The following is a 22,229-nucleotide window of genomic DNA, read 5'->3' on the forward strand; positions in this document are numbered from 1 at the left end:
ACCCTGTGCTTAAGGCTAAAGGACAAATAGCCATTTCTCTTTGGTTGGTATTAATGTTGGATGGTAATTCCAAGGTAACTGAGAATAACTCAGAATTTTACTCTATCCTCTGGTTCCTGAAAGCTGAGAAGCATGAAGCAGGATTTGGAAAGGATGTAAGGGAATCATTTTTAAAAATCTGGATCCCTCATCAGAAAATAGACCAATGTCCTGTGTCTAACTAAGCAGGTAAAAGAAAGCTGTGAGGCAGTAAACAACTCCAGTGTTTGGCATAACAGAGCCTATTAGATGCTGTACACTGTACAAAGCAGCTGGACCTGAGTACTGACTGGTAACCCACCCAGAAGGGCTGTAGGTTGGGCAGGTGAACTCTAGCAGCAAGAGGCTGGAGGATGAAACTGAGTGAAGGTTGAGACCCTGATTCCCAACCTCAGGGAACCTTCCAAAGGGGAGGCTTAATGCCTAAAATGAGGACAGACCTTATAGGAGTCTCTCACAAGAGCCTACTCCTGAAAGTGCCTCTTAGACAGGTTGGGCAGTCATTCAGCACCAGCCAGAGAAGCAGGGATCATCCACATGCCCACAGGCCTATTTAACTATCAGTCAGGGAGAAGACACTTGTCCTTTCTTCTTTTCCCATCCCAACATATCAGTTTTTTCTATGTGGAATGGGTGTGGGATGGAAGTAAAGAGTATCCCATTTCTCCCTCTATCTTCAGTACCTGGAGCCACAACGCTGGCTTATGACAGAAGATAAGGTGAACTTTAAATTAGGTTTGGGGATTGAAGTTTTACATTGGCCCAGACTCAAAACATCTGAAGGTGACCAGAAGCTATTTATCTTAAATAATTAATAAGGGTGGGTCAAGGAAATCCCTGCCTTAAAATGCTGACTGATGCAAAAACCCAAATAGTTTCATGTTTATTCCCCACTGAGTTCAGAAACTCAGTGTGCTAGGTAAAATCAGAGTTGTTAATTTTAAATAAAGGGAAATCAATTCAAGCCTGGGTGGATAGAGTGAGAGCCATGAAGAAGCAAAGACTGAAGATGTTCTGGTTTTAAGGGAATGGTAGAAATAAACGGCTTGCTTATAACAGAAAGATATCTAGATATCTGGTGCAGGAAAAATATCACTAATAGAATCACCTTGCTTTGGTTTAAATATGCTTTGTCTCCACCAAAACTCACGTTGAGGCTTGGACTCCAATAGTGTTTAGAAGTACTGAGACCTTTATGAGGGATTAATGTTTTCTTGTGGGAGTGAGTTCTTGCTCTCAAGGGACTTCATTGATGGCCATGAGAGTGGGTTGTAAGTTCTTGTTCACTTTCTTTCTCTCTCATCATGTGACCCCTCTCTCACACGTGTTTCTGCCACGTGATGCTGTCCACCTTGAGGCCCTCACCAGAAGCTGATGAGGGCATCGTGCTCTTGGACATCTGTAACTGTGGGCTAAATAAACCTCTCTCTTCTTTGTAAAGTAACCAATCTCAGGTATTTTAGTGTTGCAACAAAAATCAAACCAAGGCACATCTTTACAAATAAAGTAAGAAAATATCCAATTGTCCTTTACTATGTGTGGTGTTTATATAATTTATTGGCTTAGTGAGTAGTTTATATAGAACAAATGAAAATGACAGTTCTTACCTAGAATATTTTTTCTTTTTTTTTCCAGTTTTGATTCAATGATCTCTTGTGTCCTTGCAGATGAAGTTTGGGCAGAAAAATTTAGATAAACAGGGACATAGCCAGCAGATTCCTGAATTCTAGTTAGCAATCCTTTGGCAATAACGGTCTTTAGATTTAAAAAATCAGTTTGTTAATCTCACATTCAACATATTTTTCAATAACCTATATTAGTATCCTGTACACTGAGTAAGAAATAATATAAGAGAGAAGTTAAGTCCAGACTGAAATGTTCTCTATTATTTAGTTATACTTATCTGAACCAAAAAAATATTCTAATAGGCTCTATCTCAGAAAAATAATCTTATTTTAGCTGCCTACCCAAAGCCATCTTGGTTATTATCCAAGACAATTTGACAATGAGAGTTACAGGAAGATTTAAACTTCTTTTGGAAATAATTTAGATGGGAAATAATGAATCACCGCATATGTGGAATCTTCCAAAATAAAGATCAAGCAATCAGAATCCTCCTATTACCTTACTTTTTTTTAAAAAAAACCATGAAAATAATGTTATTATCATATCAGGTAGAAGTAAACAGGCAAGAGGGAACCAACTGAATTTCATCAATAGTGCTTTGGGTACAAAAATTATTCTGGACAATTCTTACCCAATCAGTGCAGTAGCAGTCCCACGAATACCAACAGATAGAAAAATAAAGTCCCTAAACACAAACTCTGGCCTGAAAATCTACTATGGTTTACATAATATCAGCCCAAGGATTTATTCAGAAACTGGCAAACTTTGAAATAATTCCTAGGATCAGTATAGATTTAGTACAGCTATAGACTTCCTGAAAACATAACAAAATTTTAAAAAATTTCCCCTGAGAAATGTGTGCTATTTCTGGTGAGAATAATTCTTAAATTCACCATGCCTTAATGTTTAGAGCAGAACTTTTTTTGATGTTAGGTTTCCTACCTTGCCAACTCCAGTTATTCCAGTAAACAAAACTGAATGTTTGACTGCAAGTAGTTTTTCCATTAGATACCCAAAGCGCACTGTGTCTGTTGTGGGGACAAGCATTTCAAAAAATGGAATATCTCGGCTGTACTTGAAAGTAGGTATAATTCGTTCCCAGGGATCCATCCGTTTAGTGTCAAAGTCCACATGAATGCTCCAAAGATCACCAGAACTCGGAAGCTAAAGTATAAAATTAAACACCACTTTCAATAGGTAACAGGCAACACAGCAAATTGCAATAGACATATTCTCATAGAAACAAAGGGAAGTCAAAAAACATGAATTTATTTGGATTTCTTTTTTCTTTGTGAAGAGTAAGTGTTTTAAGTATCAGAGGTTAATTTTAAAAACAGAATCATGTAACATAATGCATGGAAAATTCAATTTACTGATTATATTAAAATCCCATATCAGAAATACAAAGTATTTTCAATATAATTCAAAATCCAGGGGCTTACTCTGTGCCAAATATTGTGCTTTGTGCTGGAAACATGTGCTGGATGAGACCCGGCTTCTGTCTTCAATGACATGGAAGACATATGCACTTCAGCTAATATCCATGGGGAAATGAGAGGTCTCATGAAGTTACTACATTTACAAAGGAAGGATGGCTAAATTCAATTTGTAGAGGAATTATGGTGGTGGCTGAGATGCAAGAAAGCTTTCAGAGTAGTAATGTTACAGCTAAGACTTGAAGAGCAGGCAGGAATAAGATTGGTAAAGAAGGATAGGGATGGGGAGGAAGAGATCAAATTCAGGTTAATAATATAGAGTATGAAGACTGAAGCCATGGAAAGTATAGTGTATACTGAGAACCATTAAAACAAAGTGAGAGATAAGAGTGGGAATACAGACAGGAGCTAGATTGCACAAAGCATTATATATCAAAGAACTCAGTTAAAGATTCTAAGTAGGTGAGTGACATAATCAGATTGTATTTTAGAAGGTTCATTCTGGTAGCTATATGAAGCAGTGTTGTTTTAAGCTCATTTAATAGTGACTGACTTTTAGTAAGAAGGTAATTTTACATGGGGATCCTGTACAGACATACAAGCACATCTACAAATGTATAATATTTGCCCCTGCAATGTATAATTCACTCTGTTTTCTATTTCACCCTATTAAAAAAAAAAAACTATTTTGAGGCGGAACACAACATCTTATGCCAGATTTTAAGAGTTCAGTTTAAAGAGCTCATGTTATAAAGTTATATATGCAAACAGTAATGTATACATTTACCTCTGGATCAAGACATAAAACATGTCCAGCACTTCAATACTGTCTTCCCCTTCCTTATCAATACTAGCCACACCTGCATTCTCCTATGAAGTAATTACTAGTTTATTTGTTCTACTTATCTTTTCATCAGTACCACATTCTCTTCATTACTATTGCTTTATTGGTTTAAAATCTTTTTGTTTTCTTTTTTCTTTTTGACAGTGCTAGGGATAGAACTCAAAGTATCGTGCATGTTAGGCAAGCACTCTACCACTGAGCTTCATCCCCAGATCCTTGAGTTCTTAAAATCATGTAGTTTAAGTCCTCCAAGTTTGTGTTCTTTAAGATTATCTTTGTTATTTTAGGGTTTTACATTTTTACACAAATTTTAGAATGAGAATCTGTTTCCATAAAAACCCTATTGGGGTTTTGAGGTTAGAATTACCTTGAATCTTCAGAATATATTTGGGAGAGCTAACCTTAATAGTTATGAATATTTTAACCCACAAATGTAATCTGCATATCTCTATTTATTTAGATCTTTAAAAGTTTCTCTCAGCAAAGTTTTTAAGTTTTCAGGGAAGTCTTTTACATCTTTAATTGGATTTATCTGTTTTTAATATTTTCTTGCTAATGTAAATGGTATGCTTTAAAATTTCACTTGTTAACTTTCTGTGGACTTTAAATTCAATAGCTTTGCAAAATTAATAATGTTAATAATTTGTTGGTGATTTTTTTAGGATTTTCTACATATTCAATATTGTTTCCTGAATATAATGATAAGTGTACTTCTCTCCTTCCAAAGTTTGTATGTTTTATTTCTTTTTCTTGCCCTTCTCACACTGGCTAGAACCTCCAATATAGTGCTGACTAAATGTTGTGATAATGGTTATTTCATTTCCAAAAACTAGTTATGATACTTTCATTGTAAATTAATAGATTGTGACCTATAATTTAAAAGCATGGAGAGGGTGAATTATATATAACTGAACAAAGGTCTAGGAAATAAGAAAGACTATTCTCAAAGACACAGAGAAAAAACCCAGATAAATACAGTTATCTCATAATAGACAAAGATGCCAAAAACATCGATTAGAGAAAAGACAGCCTCTTCAACAAATGGTGCTGGAAAAATAAAAAAGCCCTATATAGCAAAATGAAACTAAATTCCTATCTCTCACCATGCACAAAACTCAACTCAAAGTGGATCAAGGACCTAGGAATTAGACCAGGACCCTGTGCCTAATTGAAGAAAAAGTAGGCCCAATCTCCATCACATTGTATTTGTCCCTAATTTCCTTAATAAGCCTCCTAAAGTGCAAGAAATAAAATCAAGAATTCAAACTAAAAAGCTTATCCTCAGCAAAAGAAACAATCAATGAGGTGAAGAGAAAGCCTACATTTTAGGAGCAAATTTTTGACACACACATGCCAGAGAGAGCACTAATCTTCAGGATATATAGAGAACTCAAAAAACTTAATACCAAAAACCCAAATAACCCAATCAATAAATGGGCTAAGGAACTTAACAGACACTTCTCAGAAGATATACAATTGATCAACAAATATATGAAAAAATGTTCGACACCTCTAGTAAATGCGAATCAAAACTACTCTGCGATTTCATCTCACTCCAATCAAAATGGCAATTATCAAGAGCAACAATAAGTGTTGGCGAGGATGTGAGGGAAAAGGCACACTCACACATATCTGGTGCAACCAGCAATGGGGGAAAAGGCACACTCACACACTGCAAATTGGTGAAACCACACAGGAAAGGAGTATGGAGATTCCTTAGAAAACTTGGAACGGAATCACCATTCGACTCAGCTATCCCACTCCTTGGTTTGTACCCAAAGGACTTAAAATCAGCATATTATAGGAATGCAGCTACATCAATGTTTATAGCAACTCAATTTACAATAGCTAAGCTGTGGAACCAACCTAGATGCCCTTCAATATATGAATAGATAAAGAAATCATTGCATATATACACAATGGAATATTACTCAGGATTAAAAGAGAATAAAATTATGGCACTTGCAGGTATATGGGTGTAACAAAATGAAATTAAACTCCTATCTCTCACCATGCACAAAACTTAACTCAAAATGAATCAAAGACCTAGGAATTAAACCAGAGACTCTGCGTCTAATAGAAGAAAAAGTAGGCTTTAATTTTCATCATGTGGGATTAGGCCCCAATGTCCTTAATAAGACTCCTATAGTATAAGAATTAAAACCAAGAATCAATAAACGGGATGGAATCAAACTACAAAGTTTCTACTCAGCAAAAGAAACAATCTGAGAGGTGACAGAGAACCTACATCCTGAGGGGCAAATTTTTACCCCTCACACATCAGATAGAGCCTAAACTCTAGAATAAATAAAGAACTCAAAAAGCTAAGTACTAAAAAAAGCAAATAACCCAATCAATAAATGGGTCAAGGACCTGAACAGACACTTCTCAGAAGAGGATATACAATCAATCAACAAATATATGAAAAAATGTTCATCATCTCTAGCAATTAGAGAAGTGCAAATCAAAACCAGTTTATATTAATTATTGACCATCTCATGCAATTTATGGAATACTTTGCTGAAAATACAAGTCTAAAAATTAGTAAAATAAATTTACAAGCTAGAATTTAATATTCATCTATTGTAAAGAGTTTTAATGGACTCCACACCTTAATTTCTTTATAATGAAAAAGGACTTCTAAATTTTTAAAAAATACAATAAAATGTTATCTATGGTTGAAAAAATAAATTAAAAAATCTTAGGGGCTGGGGATGTGGCTCAAGCAGTGGCACGCTCACCTGGCACGCATGGGGCGCTAGGTTTGATCCTCAGCACCACATAAAAATAAAATAAAGATGTTGTGTCTACCAAAACCTAAAAATAAATAAATAAATAAATAAATATTAAAAAATTCTCTCTCTTAAAAAAAAATCTTAGTATTTTTTTGACACTATTGTGAATGGGATAGTTTTCCTAATTTCTCTTTCAGTGGATTCATCACTGATGTATAGAAATGCATTTGATTTATAGGTGTTGATTTTATATCCTGATACTTTGCTGAATTCATTTATTAACTCTAGGAGTTTTCTGGTGAATTTTTTTGGATTTCTAAACTTAGAATCATGTTGTCAGCAAATAGTGATAATTTGAGTTCTTCTTTTCCTATTTGTATTCCTTTAATTTATTTTGTCTGTTTACTCTGGCTAGAGTTTCCAGGACTATGTTGAATAGAAATTGTGAAAGAGGGCATCCCTGTCTTATTCCAGTTTTTAGAGGGAATGCTTTCAATTTTTTTCCATTTAAAATGATGCTCGGCTTGGTATGTTCCTACTCTCCCTGTTTTTTCTAGTGTTTGGAACATGAAGAGGTGCTGTATTTTGTCAAACACTTTTTTTCTGCATTTGTTGAGATGATCATATGATTCTTGTCTATAAGTCTATTGATGTGATAAATTACGTTTATTGATTTTTTTTATATTGAACCAACCTTGCATCCCTGGGATGAACCCCATTTGATCCTGGTGCATTATCTTTTTAATATGTTTTAATATGTGATTTGCCAGGATTTTATTGGGAATTTTCACATCTATGTTTATCAGGGATATTGGTCTGAGGTTTTCTTTCTTTGATGTGTCTTTGTCTGGTTTGGGTATCAGGATGATACTAGCCTTATAGAATGAGTTTGGAAGGGTTCCCTCATTATCCGTTTCATGGAATAATTTGAGGAGTACTGGAGTTAATTCTTCTTTAAAGGTCTTGTAGAACTTGGCTGATAATCTGTCTGGTCCTTGGCTTTTCTTGGTTGGTAAGCTTTTGATAGTATCTTCTATTTCATTGCTTGAAATTGATCTATTTAAATTGTGTATTCCCTCTTGATTAAGTTTGGGTAGTTCAGATGTCTCTAGAAATGTGTTGATGTCTTTGAGATTGTCTGCTTTATTGGAGTATACATTTTCAATAGTTTCTAATTATTTTCTGCATTTCAGTAGTGTTCATCATTTGGAAAAATAAGAGACCAAGATTAGCCAAAGCATTCATTAGCAAATAGGAGGCATCACCATATATCAGACCTTAAACCATACTACAGAGCAATAATAGCAAAAATGGCATAGTAATTGGCACCAGAATATACATGTAGACCAATGGTACAGAATAGAAGACACAGACACAAACCCACATAAATACTGTTATCTGATACTAGACAAAGGCACCAAAAAGATACATTAGAGAAAAGAGAGCCTATTCAACAAATGGAGCTGGGAAAACTGGAAATCCATATGTAGCAAAATGAAATTAAACCTCTATCTCTCACCCTGCATTAAAATGAACTCAAAGTGGATCAAAGACTTAGGTACTAGAACAGAGACTCTGTGCCCAATAAAGGGAAAAGTAGGACCAAATCTCCACCATGATGGCTTAGGAACTGACTTCCCTAACCAGACTCTTAAAGGGCAAGAAGTAAAAGCAAGAATCTATAAATGGGATGGATTCAAACTAAAAAGCTTCTTCTCAGCAAAAGAAACAATCAATAACATAAAGAGAGAGCTTAAAGAATGGAAGAAAATCTACCACAAGCACATCAGATAGAGCACTAATCTCCAGCATGTATAAAGAACTCAAAAAACTTAATACCAAAAAAACAAATAACCCAATCAATATATGGGCTAAGGAACTAAACAGACATTGCACAGAAGAAGAAATACAATTGATCAACAAACATATGAAAAAAATGTTTAACATCTCTAGCAATTAGAGAAATGCAAATCAAAACTAAGATTTCATCTGACTCCAGTCAGAATAGCAATTATCAAGAATACAAGCAACAGTAAGCGTTGGTGAGGATGTTGGAGAAAAGGGACACTCTTAGATTGCTGGTGGGACTGAAAGTTGGTGCAACCACTCTGGAAAGGAGTATGGAGATTCCTTAGAAAACCTGGAATGGAACTACTATTTGACCCAGCTATCCCACTCCTTGGTTTGTACCCAAAGGACTTAAAGTCAGCATACTATAGTAATGCAGCTACATCAATGTTTATAGCAACTCAATTCACAATAGCTAAACCAACTAAATGCCCTTTAACAGATGACTGGATAAAGAAAATTGTGGTACATATGCATAATTGAATATTACTCACCCTTAAAGAAGATGAAATTATGGCATTTACAGGTAAATGGATTGAGCTGGAGAATATCATTCTAAGTAAAATAAGCCAAATGCCCAAACCCAAAGCCTAAATGTTTTCTCTGGTAAGTGAATGCTACTCCATAATGGGCAGGGGTGGGGAATAATAAAGGAATTTTGGATTGTACAAAGGGGAGTGAGGGGAAGGGATGGAGTATGGGGATGGGAAGGATAGTGGAATGAGATGGACATTATTACCCGATATACATGTATGTTTACACTATTGGTGTGACTCTACACCAATATGTTCAGCCAGAGGAAGGAAAGTTATGCTCCATTTGTATACAATGTATTAAAATGCATTCGACTGTCATGTATAACTAATTAGAACAAATTAAAAAATAAGAAATAGGGCTGGGGGTGTGGCTCAAGCGGTAGCGCGCTCGCCTGGCATGCGTGCGGCCCGGGTTCCATTCTCAGCACCACATACAAACAAAGATGTTGTGTCCGCCGATAACTAAAAAAATGAATATCAAAAATTCTCTCTCTCTCTCTCTCTTAAAAAAAATGAAAAATAAACATAAATAAAATTAAAAAAAATCTTCTTAGTGAATAATTATTTTGTGGCATTAAGATTTTTAGAATTGTAATATTAACATTTATTTTTAATGTTTCAAAATTATGATTTTAAATTTATTTTGTTCTTACCCTGGCATCAGGGTTATCATCAAATTGTGTTCTGATAAATGTATCAAAAGAATCCCAATGATTTTCATTTAAGTTTCCACCCAAAGACCATAAGTAACAGAATACAAATGTCTGGCATAGCACAGTGTTCAATTTCACTTGTTCCTAAAAAATAAATAAAATAGTTTTAATATTTCATAAATAAACAGAAGAAAAATCTTAAGTTGTACCACATATGTTTAATGGCTCACAAAATGGAATTTTCTTACCTACATAATTAAATATTGAAGAGACAATGAATGGAAAGGCATATGTAGGAAAAACAGCTCAAAGTTGTCTTTTAGCTGCCTATTATAACTTTTCTAAATGCATGCATAAAGTTATTTAAGCAGATTGAGACTATGTTGTACACTGCATGTGAATTGAAAATTGAGTAGAGGACTAAACTATAGGACCTCTAACATTTCTTCTAACTTTGAGCTTCTATGAATCTAATAATAGTCATTACTTCTCTGAAAAATTAACTTGAAAATCAATGACCTATATTTCAGAAAATTTAGAGTTAATTATTTGCAAAGAATCTATACAATATTTCATTTTCTTAGCTTCACAACAGTAAGAAAACCCTTCATACCATTGTCAAGTTAATTCCATCTTTTCCCAATATCAAAGACTCTAATAAGCAACAGAGGGTAGTAACTTTGCTGATGTCCACTTGTGGGATTGCCTGGGTGCACTTTTTGTTGATAAAATGTAAACCTTCATCAACATAACGTTGGAAAAGGTTCAATATATATTCTTGGGCTTCCTCATTCAGCTAAAAATGAAACAAATGAATAAAAGTTTAGCAAAATCAGATGAAACATATCATTATGTTTAGAAAGGAGTTGGCTAAAATTCATATATTCAATGCATTCAGTAACCTTTAGACCCCAGGATATAATATAAGCATCATAAAGTATGAAACAAATTTTAAGGGGACCTTATATGATTAGGAAGGAACACAGGAAAGAATTACTGGAGAGTTGAAAACATTCTACTTCTTGGTTTGATAATGGGTACAGAGGTGTTCATTTTATAATTATTTCTTAAACTGCCAATACATATCTCATGCACTCTTCTTTACTGATGACCTTTCATAATTAAAAACAATTAAAAAAGAAGAAACACAGAAGATATCATTTAAGTATCTCCCTGTCAGGCAAAAAGGAATAATTTCCAAAGATTTAAAAATGAATTCAGCCTCCTTAACAGTCTTATTCAACTAGAAGCCCTAGCTAATGCAATAGAGCAATAAAAGGAAATAAAAGTTATACAGATTAGAAAGAAAGAAGTAAAACACTTTGTTCACAGATGTCATGATTGTCTATATATAAAATCCACTCCCAAATGACAAAACAAAACTGGAACCAATAATGATAGTAAGTTTGCTGGATACAGGTTAATATAAAGAAATCAAGTATAATTGAAGAATACGTGGAATTTGAAATAAAAAAATATAACATGATTATATATTAGCATTAAAAATGAAATAACTTTAAATCCAATAAAACATGTACTAGATCTACATGAGAAAAACTACAGTGCTCTGATAAAAGAAGCCAAAGAGACCTAAATAAATGAACAGATAAACCATGTTCATATCTAGGAAAATTAGTGTTAAGATGTCAGTTTCTCTAAATTTCACCTATAAATTCAACAATCAAATTTCTAGCAAATTTCTTTATAGATACTGAAAAACTGATTCTAAAGTTTATACAAAAAGGCAAACCCCCAAATCACCAAAACAACATTAAAGAACAAAGCTGAAGTTCTGACAAAACCCAACTTCAAGATTTAGTATAAAGCTATAATAACAAGACGTGGAAAAAGGATTAAAAAAATAGATCAATGGAACAGAATAGAGCTCAGAAAGAGGCCCGTACAAATATGGTCGACTTATTTTTGACAAAGAGCAAAGGCCATTCCAATGGAGAAAGATAGTTCTCTCTGGTCCATCTCCTCCTTTATCCCTGTCCCCCTTATCTCTTTCTCTTTCCTTTCTCTTCTTTCTCTTGCTCTAATTCATCTTTGGAGTGGGAGAGGCAGAGAAGAAGATTGTTCCTTTGGAGAAGTAATGGGATAGTGTTGTTAAGGTAAAGAAAAAATCCTATTTTAGAATGCAGGAAATTCAGAGGCTAGCATGGAACTGAGTTGTTTTGGATAATAATGTATAGGATTTCCTTCATTTGGAGTGGAACTATAAATCTGAGGTCAGAATGTGTCATAGGTCTTGCACCTATGACAAGGGTGGAAACTTTTCTTTCCTTTCTGGCTCTCAGAGGTGTTGGGGGTTCCTAAAATATAAAGTCCAGTTAGTGTTTGTATTTAACACTTCTTTTTATTCATAGTGATTTCCTCTTTTTACCCTTGTGCCTTCTGCAAAGCCTTTCCATGGTTCAGCCTTATTCTATCTGTATTTTTAGGGATTCAGGAAGTGGCTTGTGTTTCTACTGACAGGAACCAGTCTAAGAAGAAGCCAGGAAGAGCAGACTGGAAGCAGAGTGACTCGGCAGACTGGCAGGCTGAGGTAACAGGTAATGAGGAAAGACTTGGGGAGTATATAAACATTCCTGGAAGACCCAGGAATTCTTAGGGAGAAGGACAAAATAAAATTTCCTCAATTGAGAACAATTCTGCTATAACCTACTGCTATTTGTGCACTCTGGGGAAATGTGAGCCCCAACAGATGAAGATACTGGGAAATATCTGGTTTCACATTTGATTGCACTTACCTTTTTAGAAACCCGCTTCATCCATGTTTTAACATAAGGCATCCATTTTAGTTCTTCGGGATCCACAAACACCATTCCACATCGACTGACTGTTGCAGGAGAGGCAACCTTTAGATCTTGCACCTAAAATTGAAAAAAGTTGAACAGAAAATAGCTAATTATACTTTCTTATTCATCCAATTTCAGTGGTAGTGATTCAGACCTTTTAAAGTTTAACACCAAAAGGCTTCATGTGGAGGACAGTGGGAGGGCAATAAGTAATTTGAAATGGAGAAGCAAATGTAAGTGAGGCATAGGGTAAAAAAAAATGAGTGTAGGAGGACATTGTCAAATCCTTATGGGCAGGAGCTGGGTGTAATGGCACACACCTGTAATCCCAGCAACTCAGGAGGCTGAGGCAGGAGGATTGCAAGTTCAAAACCAGCTTGGGCAATTTAGTGAGGTCCTGTCTCAAAGAAGGAAAAAAAAAGAGCTGGAGGTGTAGCTCAGTAGTAAAGCATCCCTGGGTTCAATCCCCAGTACAGGAAAAAAAATATCAGCAGGAATAGACATTTATTTATTTTTCTTTTCTTCTCTTTACTTTTCTCATTCTTGTGTCCCAATAGCTAGCCAAATTCATAGTACACATGGACATTTAATCAGTAATTGATGAATGACTAGACCTTGAGTGGTCTTGGTCTCTTCCATATTTTGTAGCAGTATTTGGTTCCACATCCTTTCTCTAATTTCTTGCCAAACATTCATACCACAGTAGGATAATTTATTCATATAAAATAATATTGTTTAATGAGGAAGAATTTCAAAGAAACCAAGTGCTAGGAAAACCAGAATTAATTCTATTTCCCATTTACATAGACAGGAACATTTGAGAAACTTTTTCAGGATTGGCAACTATTTCAAAAGGATAATTTAATAATTACTTATTAAGTAAACAAAATAGCACAGATGGTAAATGATACATCATTAAAAAAATTAATGATGGCATGCCAATTTTAAGGAATGATTTCATTCCACAGTAAGTCATACATTTACCTCAAAGAGCATGTGGATCTGAGGTGTGAGTTTAATCCTTTCACTGTTAGCCAGGCAAAGCATCTTGTTATCATCCAATACTGTATTTAAGTTTTCAATCCAAAGAGCATCCACTGGTCCATCACTAATGATCCATTTATGGTCTTCTGAAGTATCATTCACAGCTGCTCGGACGCTTAGTGCCATCAAACCATCTTTCCATTCCAAGGTTATGTTATTAACTTCACCATATAATTCACCCATGGTGATTGATTTAGGATTAAGAACATACGTTTTAACTGCTTGATAAAAAGGATTGCCTAAATCAAGTTTTTGTAAATTCCCTAAAGTTTCTGCTAGTATTTGATAAACGGTGGTCTTGCCACCTCCTGTTGGCCCAACTAACATAACACCATGCCTCACAAGCATAGTTTCATAGAACTGTATCACTTTTTCAACCATACAGATTTCAGGCTGAAGGTTTTTTCCATTCATGACATCCACAATTGTTGACTGCAAAATACCATAGTCGTGTTCTGGAATTTGGACTCCAGGAAAAAGATCAGATATGATTCCACTGAGAAAACAAAAATAAAATTTATTAGGAAGCAGTGGTCATTGATACCTTCTCATATTTCTACAATTACTTGATTCTTCTGAATATGCACAATGTTAGTTTGTCCTATATGCTGTAACAGAAGCAATCATTTTTCTCTGATATCTCGTATAATTTTGTTTCCTGTACAGTAGACCAATGTTCTTAGTATAATAGGAACTCTCTGAGGATATGAAATATGTCTTATGTTTCTGTATTGCCAATAGTATGTGGTATGGTATCGAACACATAGAAGGTGATAAATTTATAAATTTATTTTAAAAATTATATTTGTGTCTCAACTTTTTCCAAATGTATTTACCTACACTTATAACTATATATAGATATTCAGAAAAGTAGATGAGAATTTAAGTAGACAATGAATACGGGGTAAAAAAGGGGGAAAGGGAAAAGTTGGCTGTTTCTATGAGGAACATTTTTAAGGGAATGTTTGTATGGGAGAAAAGAAATTAAATCTCTACCTTATATTTTATACACAAATACACTTGATATACAGTAAAGACCTTACATAAAGTGACAAAAGTATAAGGTGAAAGTGTGGAAAAAATGAATTTTGCTATATTGTGGTAAGGAGATCTAAGAAAGACAGGAAGTCTACAACTGAAAAAAAAAATGTTGATAGAGTGAAAACAAAACCGAACAGGCAAAAAATATATTTATATGAGTTTAAAGGCTTTATACATAAACTTAAAGAATGAACCAGAAACTTGTATTTTTCCAATGTTTATGTCAGATCAAGGTTATGAGTTCTTACAAGAAAAGAGCCCAATAAAAACATGCTTTAAGGATATTAAATGTATAAGGTTGTGGAGGTGAAGGAAGATGGCAGAAGTGAGCTAGGCAGTGAGTCCTGATCTTATCACAACACAGAAAGGAGGCAGTAAAGGAAGAGCAGAATTGAGAGGTAGGTGGCAAAATAAATCCTCTAAGTATCATCATTACAAAGTTTGAGACCTGAAGGGACTGGAAGATAGGTTACCAGAGTAGATAAAAAACTCAGAACTTGAACCCAAACTGAAGGGCACCAGAGAGAGAAAGGGTGGGGAGTGGACATTCTTTTAAGCTCATTCACTTAAAAACTGTTGAAAAGACCAAATTTAAACTGCAATGGTAATATAGAAGGCTTCTTAAACAGCACAAATAGCTTAAAACCAAATTGTGTAAAGAGCCAGGAGTCTGCAACCAGCTAACTTCTTAAATCAGCATGGTGTCTTCCCATGCCCAGACAGCTGCAAATTAAAGCAGAGGGAAGCCCCCTGCAGTGGGACCTCTTATAAATCCATCCAGAAAGAACTTCTAGAGGACCACTACTAGCCATAAATTGCAGAAACCCCCACCCTCTTTCCCTCCCTACATAGCATTCACTCTGTTGCTTGACTAAGACAACAATGAAGCAGCTTTGGCCTCCCAAAAAGGAAAATAGATTCACCAGGCCTCAGCCACTGACAATGTGGGGAGGCACTGTGGATACTTGTAGGACCTTGCAATCAGATTTAGAAAACATAGAGAATCAATTCCTGCCATTCACAGCCCAGGGCAGCAAAATGAGAATCCAAGTGAACCACTGGAAACCCTTCAGACAGTACCTCACAGATCATTCACAGAAAATCCACAACCAGAGTTTCTATGTTCACAGACAGCCACCAGGATCTTCACTACTGCAAAAAGGATCCAGTAGAGGAGAATAGGTACCCACAACACACACAGAGGCACTTCAAAGCTGAATTATAAACTATTGCACACAACAGAATCAGCCAATCCACAACACTACACTCTCTGAGCAGTGAGGTGCAGGCCCCTGAGCTGACAAACCAGAAGCTGCTGGTAGAAGCTGCTGGTAGGAGGTTTATAGCAACTAGGGAACTGGCTCTTGTGCCCCTGCAACTCAGAAGAGATCCATAGTTAAAGACTGATGGACATCTGCTAAATGTCCAAACAAGATTCAACAAGAATTTTCTTCACCCTGACATGGTATACTATAAAGTACTCTAATATCAATTTTGATTATATTAATAACTTCTTAACTCGAATGATAATTGTTAACCCAATAGCCAACATTGTACCCTCAACCCATTTGAATATATTTCATCTAATGGTTTAAAACATCAGTTGGAATCAATCTACCTATCTTTGTGTTCCTAGTTCTAGTTTATACCTGCTTCTCTTACCCACTATACTTGTACTATCTGGTACTACCTCAAATAACACCCATTCATCTATTTCTGCTTTCAACCTTCATGAAAATTACCCTTTTATTCATTCTCATTCATATTCTCTCTCTCTCTCCCCCTCTCTCTCTCTCTCTCTCTCTCTCTCTCTCTCTCTCTCTCTCTCCCTCCCTCCCTCCCTCCCTCCCTCCCTCCTAATCTTTCATGCTCTCTCCTTTTAGTCCTCACTTAAGGTTATAATAAGTTTACCAAATGTAACAACTAATATTTTAACCTGTTCCAGAATTTTATTATAGGTTTATGCCTGAAATTGAGGACCATAGAGAACAATTGCAGCAAGTTTTTGATCTTATAAGGTTGAGTAGAATGAGGCATGGCTCATAAGTCATTATAGTAAATAGGGCTCAGTGGCATCTCTTAAAGTGGGGAGTAGAAGAGGTCCCACATTGAATTAAAAAAAAATTAATTCACAAAGTAGTCCTTCACTTAAAAGAAGAAGCCAGAACTATACTGAGAGAAGGGTAGACATACAAACAACATAAAAAAGCAAGGGACGAAACCATCTCAAACAACCCAGAATTCCCCAACAACAGACTGTTGACACCACAGCAGAGGAAATGTCAGAGAAGGAATTGAGAAAGTTCAGAGTTAAACTGTTCTATGAGATAAAAGATAACATAAGCAATGAAATCAGAAAATACCAAGAAGTGAAAGATCACTTCAATAAAGAGATAGAGATTCTGAAACAGAACCAAACAGAAAATCTTGAAGGAATTAATAAACCAAATTAAAAATTCAATGGAAACCATCACCAATAAATTAGACCACTTTGGATATACATTTTCAGGCCTTGAAGACAAACTATTCTTGAAAATGAAGTAGGTCATAAGAGAAAAGATGTTGATATTATGAACAGAATATTTAAGAAATCTAGGATAACATTAAAAGGCCAAATCTAAGATTCACTGGGATAGATGAAGGCTCTGATAGATAAACTAAAGGAATGCATAATATTTTCAATGACATAATATCAGAAAATTTCCAAACCTTAAGCAACATAAGCATGGTACTGAGATGTATGAAGGGGAATAACAAAATAAAATTGTTGAAAAATGACTGTATTTAGACGTAGTAGTTGGCAAAAGGCAGGTAATTGTTTTCAATGAGACTAATTTGCAAAACTATTTTGTTTTTAAGACTATACACATATATAAGTTGGAGAAACATAAAATTAAATAATAAAAAAATGGATAGGATCAATAACATTTATGTGAAGACCAAGCCTGATTTTTTTAGGCTAGAAATTTCTCTTAGATAAGGAATTTTACCAAAAGCTAATTTGCACACAGCCTGGTGATCAATATTTTGAAAAAAAGTGATTTGAATAATGCTAAAAGTTGAGTATCTTTATTGTAAACTAGTATTTCTTAATTAGTATTAATAAATATCTTCAGAAAAGATGAGAAATTATTAATTTGTTAGAAATAATGAAAACAAGACCATTCTTTTTCTCTATATGGTAGCTAGGCTTTATTCTGTGACGTCTAGAAACTTACCTGAACAGAATAGCATCATCTGTTAGAAATTTTGGCAAGTTGGAGTCTCGTAAAGCTCTTATCAAAACCACATCTTCGCTTAGGTCTGGGTTCTCTCTTTTTAAAGACCTAAATTCAAGGAAATATTTCAGACTATGTTCCAAAAACATGAGATGGAATGTGATTTTCCGGAATTATGGGCCAGGGCTTCTGCTTGTAGAAAGCTGCAGGATGATTCCCATTCTATTTCCAAAATGTATCCATCTCTATTACATCACATGTTAAGTCCTGCACTGGCTACATAGTCTTGAGGAGAATGAGAAGAACATCTTCTCAAATGCCCTTCCCCATTAACCCAGACTTTTATCCAACTTTAGCTTATAGTTCCTTGAATGCATCACCATGACTCTCATCCTTGTTACTTTTTTTCCCTATCTGCCCAGAATGCCCTGCTTTGCTCTTTTGCCCACTCGAACTTACCTTTCAAAACCTAGCCCACTTACTCTATTCTCTAGAAAGTCTTCTGTCTCACACTCTAGTGAACCATGGGCACAGCCCAATTTGGCCCTTACCACATTGTATAGATGACTGAATATTTGTCAGTTTTGCCCACTGAACTTTTTGTTCAGTGTATTTGAACTCTTAGTTCCCTAGTCCCTTATTGGCAATCCTGTAAAGAGGATATGTACTGAATCTAGGAGGATAAAAGAAATAATGGAGGCTAGAAAGGGCAAAAGAGATTTGTGCAAAGCTACAGGATCACACACAACAGGGGCCCTGGACGTTCTGAGCCTGAGTCAGTGAGTCATTCCCAAGAGGAAGGACTAGAAAGACTAGAGTCTCCAAAAGACTCCAGGCAAGTTGGGGATTCCAAATATTGTCATTTCAGGTAGTTATAAAGAGAAAACTTAGGGTTTGAAAATTCCTCATTTTCTTGCCTTGCTAGAAACTAGAATGTAGTCCAATCTTGGATTGCACTGCAAAAACAGAGATAGAATGTATGACATAAACCTGAACTAAAAATAGGATGACAAAATTTCTTTAAACTCTTGGGGATTTTTAAGGCAACACGTGTAACTCACCTTAGCATATATGCATATCAAACTATGTGCTTTTTAAGTCTTGTCATCCTGTCTGATGATATCAAAGGCGTTTGTACACTAAAACCCAATATATGCTATGAATTTAGGGAAAATGAAACTTAGCTGAAGCCTAGTTGGATTCAGGAGAGCAACCATGTTGGGACTCAGTGAAGATCTGTCACATATCATGGGAGAGTCACAGGAAGAATGCTGCAAAAGCAGCCACTAACATTTATTAGTCACTTGCTATGGATTAAGTGTTGCTGTAAGAGCCTCCTGTGAGTGACCCACTTAATGCATTTGATTACAGAGTTCGGAAGTTTCACTCTCAATTAATTTGGTTTCTTACCCAGCCATGACCAATACAGACTTCACAGCTCTCATGCCAAAATCATAGTGATCCTGTTGAGAGAGCTGTTCACTGCAAAGCTTATACAGCTGGGTCATTTTTCTTGCTAATGTTTTACTGGATTCAAATCCTTCAGAATATAGGATTACCTAGAACAGAAAAATTTAACACAATACTTCTTATATTGTATTGATGACAATATATTAGTATAATACCAATATATTAAAAATCAACTTCTTGACTTCATGCCTTTTCATTTTTTTATATTATTTAATAAAGACATGTGAAGAGTGAAGGGAAAAGAATTTTCAGGGCCACAAGAAGGGGTCAGGTAGAATATTATAGGTAATAGCAGGAAATTGATTTTCTTTCTCCATGTAAATGAAGATGTGGGCTTGGTGACTTTTAGTTCAAGGAATAGCAGAGTTCAATTTTTGGAAATGTACAAATAGAGGTTGGATGGTATCGTAACTCCTGAGTACAAAATCAAGAATTGGACTTCTCTAATCTGACAAAAATGCCACCTTGGTGGATAGTACCAGTGATGGCCACTTGCTCTCTTTAGTTCCCTGGGAATCAAGGGAAGCTACATAAAGATTTGTAGCTTCTCCCTATAAGACTACCTTGGCTCCTGAAAAATTTCTGCATCCTTGGTTAAATTAGTTGAATAAAGCCTGACATCTTTGACAGCGGTAGGAATGGACCCTTCCTTTTACCCATAATCTGCCCTAACCACTGCAGAATTTGAAGGATGCATAGATGTCTTACAAGGCCTGTTTTGTTTACTGCTTTTAATTACTGATTTGCAGTGTTTTGCACACAGGTAATAAAAATGTTTATTGATGACAGACTCTGACTATTCTCAATCTGTTACAAGAGGAGTAACATTCAGAAGATGAGATTTTTAAATTTGCCCCCTCAATACTGACTAACAGTAATAGTACAAAATATGAGATATGAAAAAATATATTGCACTGGGTTTTAAACCCAGTTTAGTTTCTACCAGGTGGGACAATGAGCAAGAAATAATCATCCATGTCCATGGAGAGAATCAGAGTGAAGCCAACACCCATCTTAACTGCTTCCCCCACCCCACCATGCCTACAAAAGTTATTGAGGATACTGAGCTTTTGAGTTGTAATTCTTGCAATGACAGGACTTGGCATGGTCTATTCTGATGTTAATCAATTACCTTAACTTTATAGAGAATATTTAAAATTATATGTTATCAAAGGAATTTATTAGCTATAGGAATAATCTGTGTTTTCTAAGAAATTCCATTCTTAAAAGGGTGGTATCTCATTATGAAAAGCAGTGCTGAACATAAGGGGCCTCCTGGAGTCTGACAATATTTTGGTCTTGGTGGTCAGACAGATGAATACATGTGTAAGAATTCACTGAGTTTTACCCTTGTGAGCCTGTGCCCTTTATTGCATTCAGACCGTACCTTAATCCAAGTTCCTTGAAAAATAAATATGATACTTAAGAATATTTATTCTTAGCTAGTATTAAGGAATAAATACCATTGAAATTAGAAATAAAATATGTCTTGTTAGATAAAGGCAGAACAAACAATATCACAATTTATTAGTGATTACTGTTTTCTTACTAATTGTTATAGACTGACAAACCAATCCTTCCATCATATTGATTAATATAGTTTCTACTCAGCATTCCTTGATTCTAACAACAACAAAAAAATGCATAAAGGGAAGTGAGAATAATACAGTATTTCAAGATCCAATCCTTACATTTTAATTCCTAGAGATGAACTGATAAAACCACAAATAAACTGGTTAATGAAACTCATGGATTTATTCCAGTTTTAGGGGCCTACTATAATTGCAGTAAAAAACAACTACCAAAACCAAACATGCAGAATAAACATTCTATGTGATAACAATCTACAATAAAAGAAATCACGTTGAAAATTTTGCTTCTTAATAATAAAAAAAACAGAAAGCTTACCTCTGCAATCAAAGCATAATTTGGAACCATCATTGCCATTGGTCTAAATAGAGCCTTCAAATTATCTGGCAACTCGGTTCTGCCAGCATATCCAGGATTCATTGTGATGAAGGCTGCACAAGTCATAACCAACTTTATTTCTCTTCCCTCAAACATGAATCTAGAGAGCTGTTTCAAAAGAAAGTATAAAAAAGTATAACCTTTCTCCAGGCATTTGTAAATTCTCACATAATAACTGAGCATGAAACATTCAAGCAAAGACTACTGAATCCTGTTGTTGGGACAACAGGGAGCATTTCTCTTCTGATTCTATTCTACCTACTTCCAATCTCTTGGTTCAGTGTTTCATATTCTCTGCCTCCCTGCCCCTTCCTTGACCAATATGTCTCTTCTTTCCTCATCCAATCCTAAAATCTTCTAGGCCTCAATATCTTTTGCTTAGACTCTTCAGTTCAACAGTCACTAAATGTTCTCCACTCCCACTTTCTGGTATTTTCCAAGAAATTCTAATCTATTCTTAACCTTTGGTGCCTTTTCACTTTCATTCAACAGCAGAGGCTTGTTAAGCACTTATTGTGGATGAGGCTTAAGTTAGCCATGGAGGCACAGAGCTGAAGGAAACTTGACTCTTGAGAAGCTCTAGGTTTGCTGTGGGCCATCAGACCTAGACAGTATGACAACATGGTGCTAAAAATATTACAGTGGAGGTATGAGCAAAGCCTCCCTTGGGAGAGGCAGTTTGCTTGAGACCTGAAGAATTAAAAAGGATATTTCAGCTACATAAGCAGGAGCAGCCTTTCCTGGAAAAATGAGCAGGAGGAAGAAAGAGCCCTGCATGTTCCAGGAATGACCAGCAATCTACTTTGCTACAAAGTAAACGTATAGCTAGGTTGGGGCCTGGACATGTAGAGTCTTGCACACTAAACTGAAGAATTTAGTTTTAGTCCCCTGGATGAGGGGAAACAGAGGATTCTTGCAAGCAGAGTGATAGGAACAAAGATGGTAGTGGAGAGGTTGGGCAAACTACAGA

The 22,229-nt window shown here is 35.5% G+C and overlaps 1 protein-coding gene across 1 annotated transcript in view; it reads right to left on the minus strand.

The window, feature by feature from the left end:
- The window catches only part of DNAH6 (dynein axonemal heavy chain 6), a gene marked incomplete at both ends in the record, with an annotated part of 280,659 nt that overhangs the window by 116,280 nt on the left and 142,150 nt on the right, over positions 1-22,229 (minus strand). Inside the window, 9 exons of the mRNA XM_081264582.1 lie at positions 1,647-1,794; positions 2,608-2,829; positions 9,718-9,861; positions 10,331-10,513; positions 12,471-12,593; positions 13,503-14,058; positions 17,822-17,929; positions 19,232-19,380; positions 21,200-21,367. Of these exons, the coding sequence (XP_081120708.1) occupies positions 1,647-1,794; positions 2,608-2,829; positions 9,718-9,861; positions 10,331-10,513; positions 12,471-12,593; positions 13,503-14,058; positions 17,822-17,929; positions 19,232-19,380; positions 21,200-21,367 (1,801 nt within the window). The remainder of the gene's footprint in view (positions 1-1,646; positions 1,795-2,607; positions 2,830-9,717; positions 9,862-10,330; positions 10,514-12,470; positions 12,594-13,502; positions 14,059-17,821; positions 17,930-19,231; positions 19,381-21,199; positions 21,368-22,229) is intronic.

The sequence above is a fragment of the Spermophilus citellus genome (assembly GCF_964194105.1).
Source record: "Spermophilus citellus genome assembly, chromosome: 13".
Classification (NCBI taxonomy): Eukaryota; Metazoa; Chordata; class Mammalia; order Rodentia; family Sciuridae; genus Spermophilus; species Spermophilus citellus.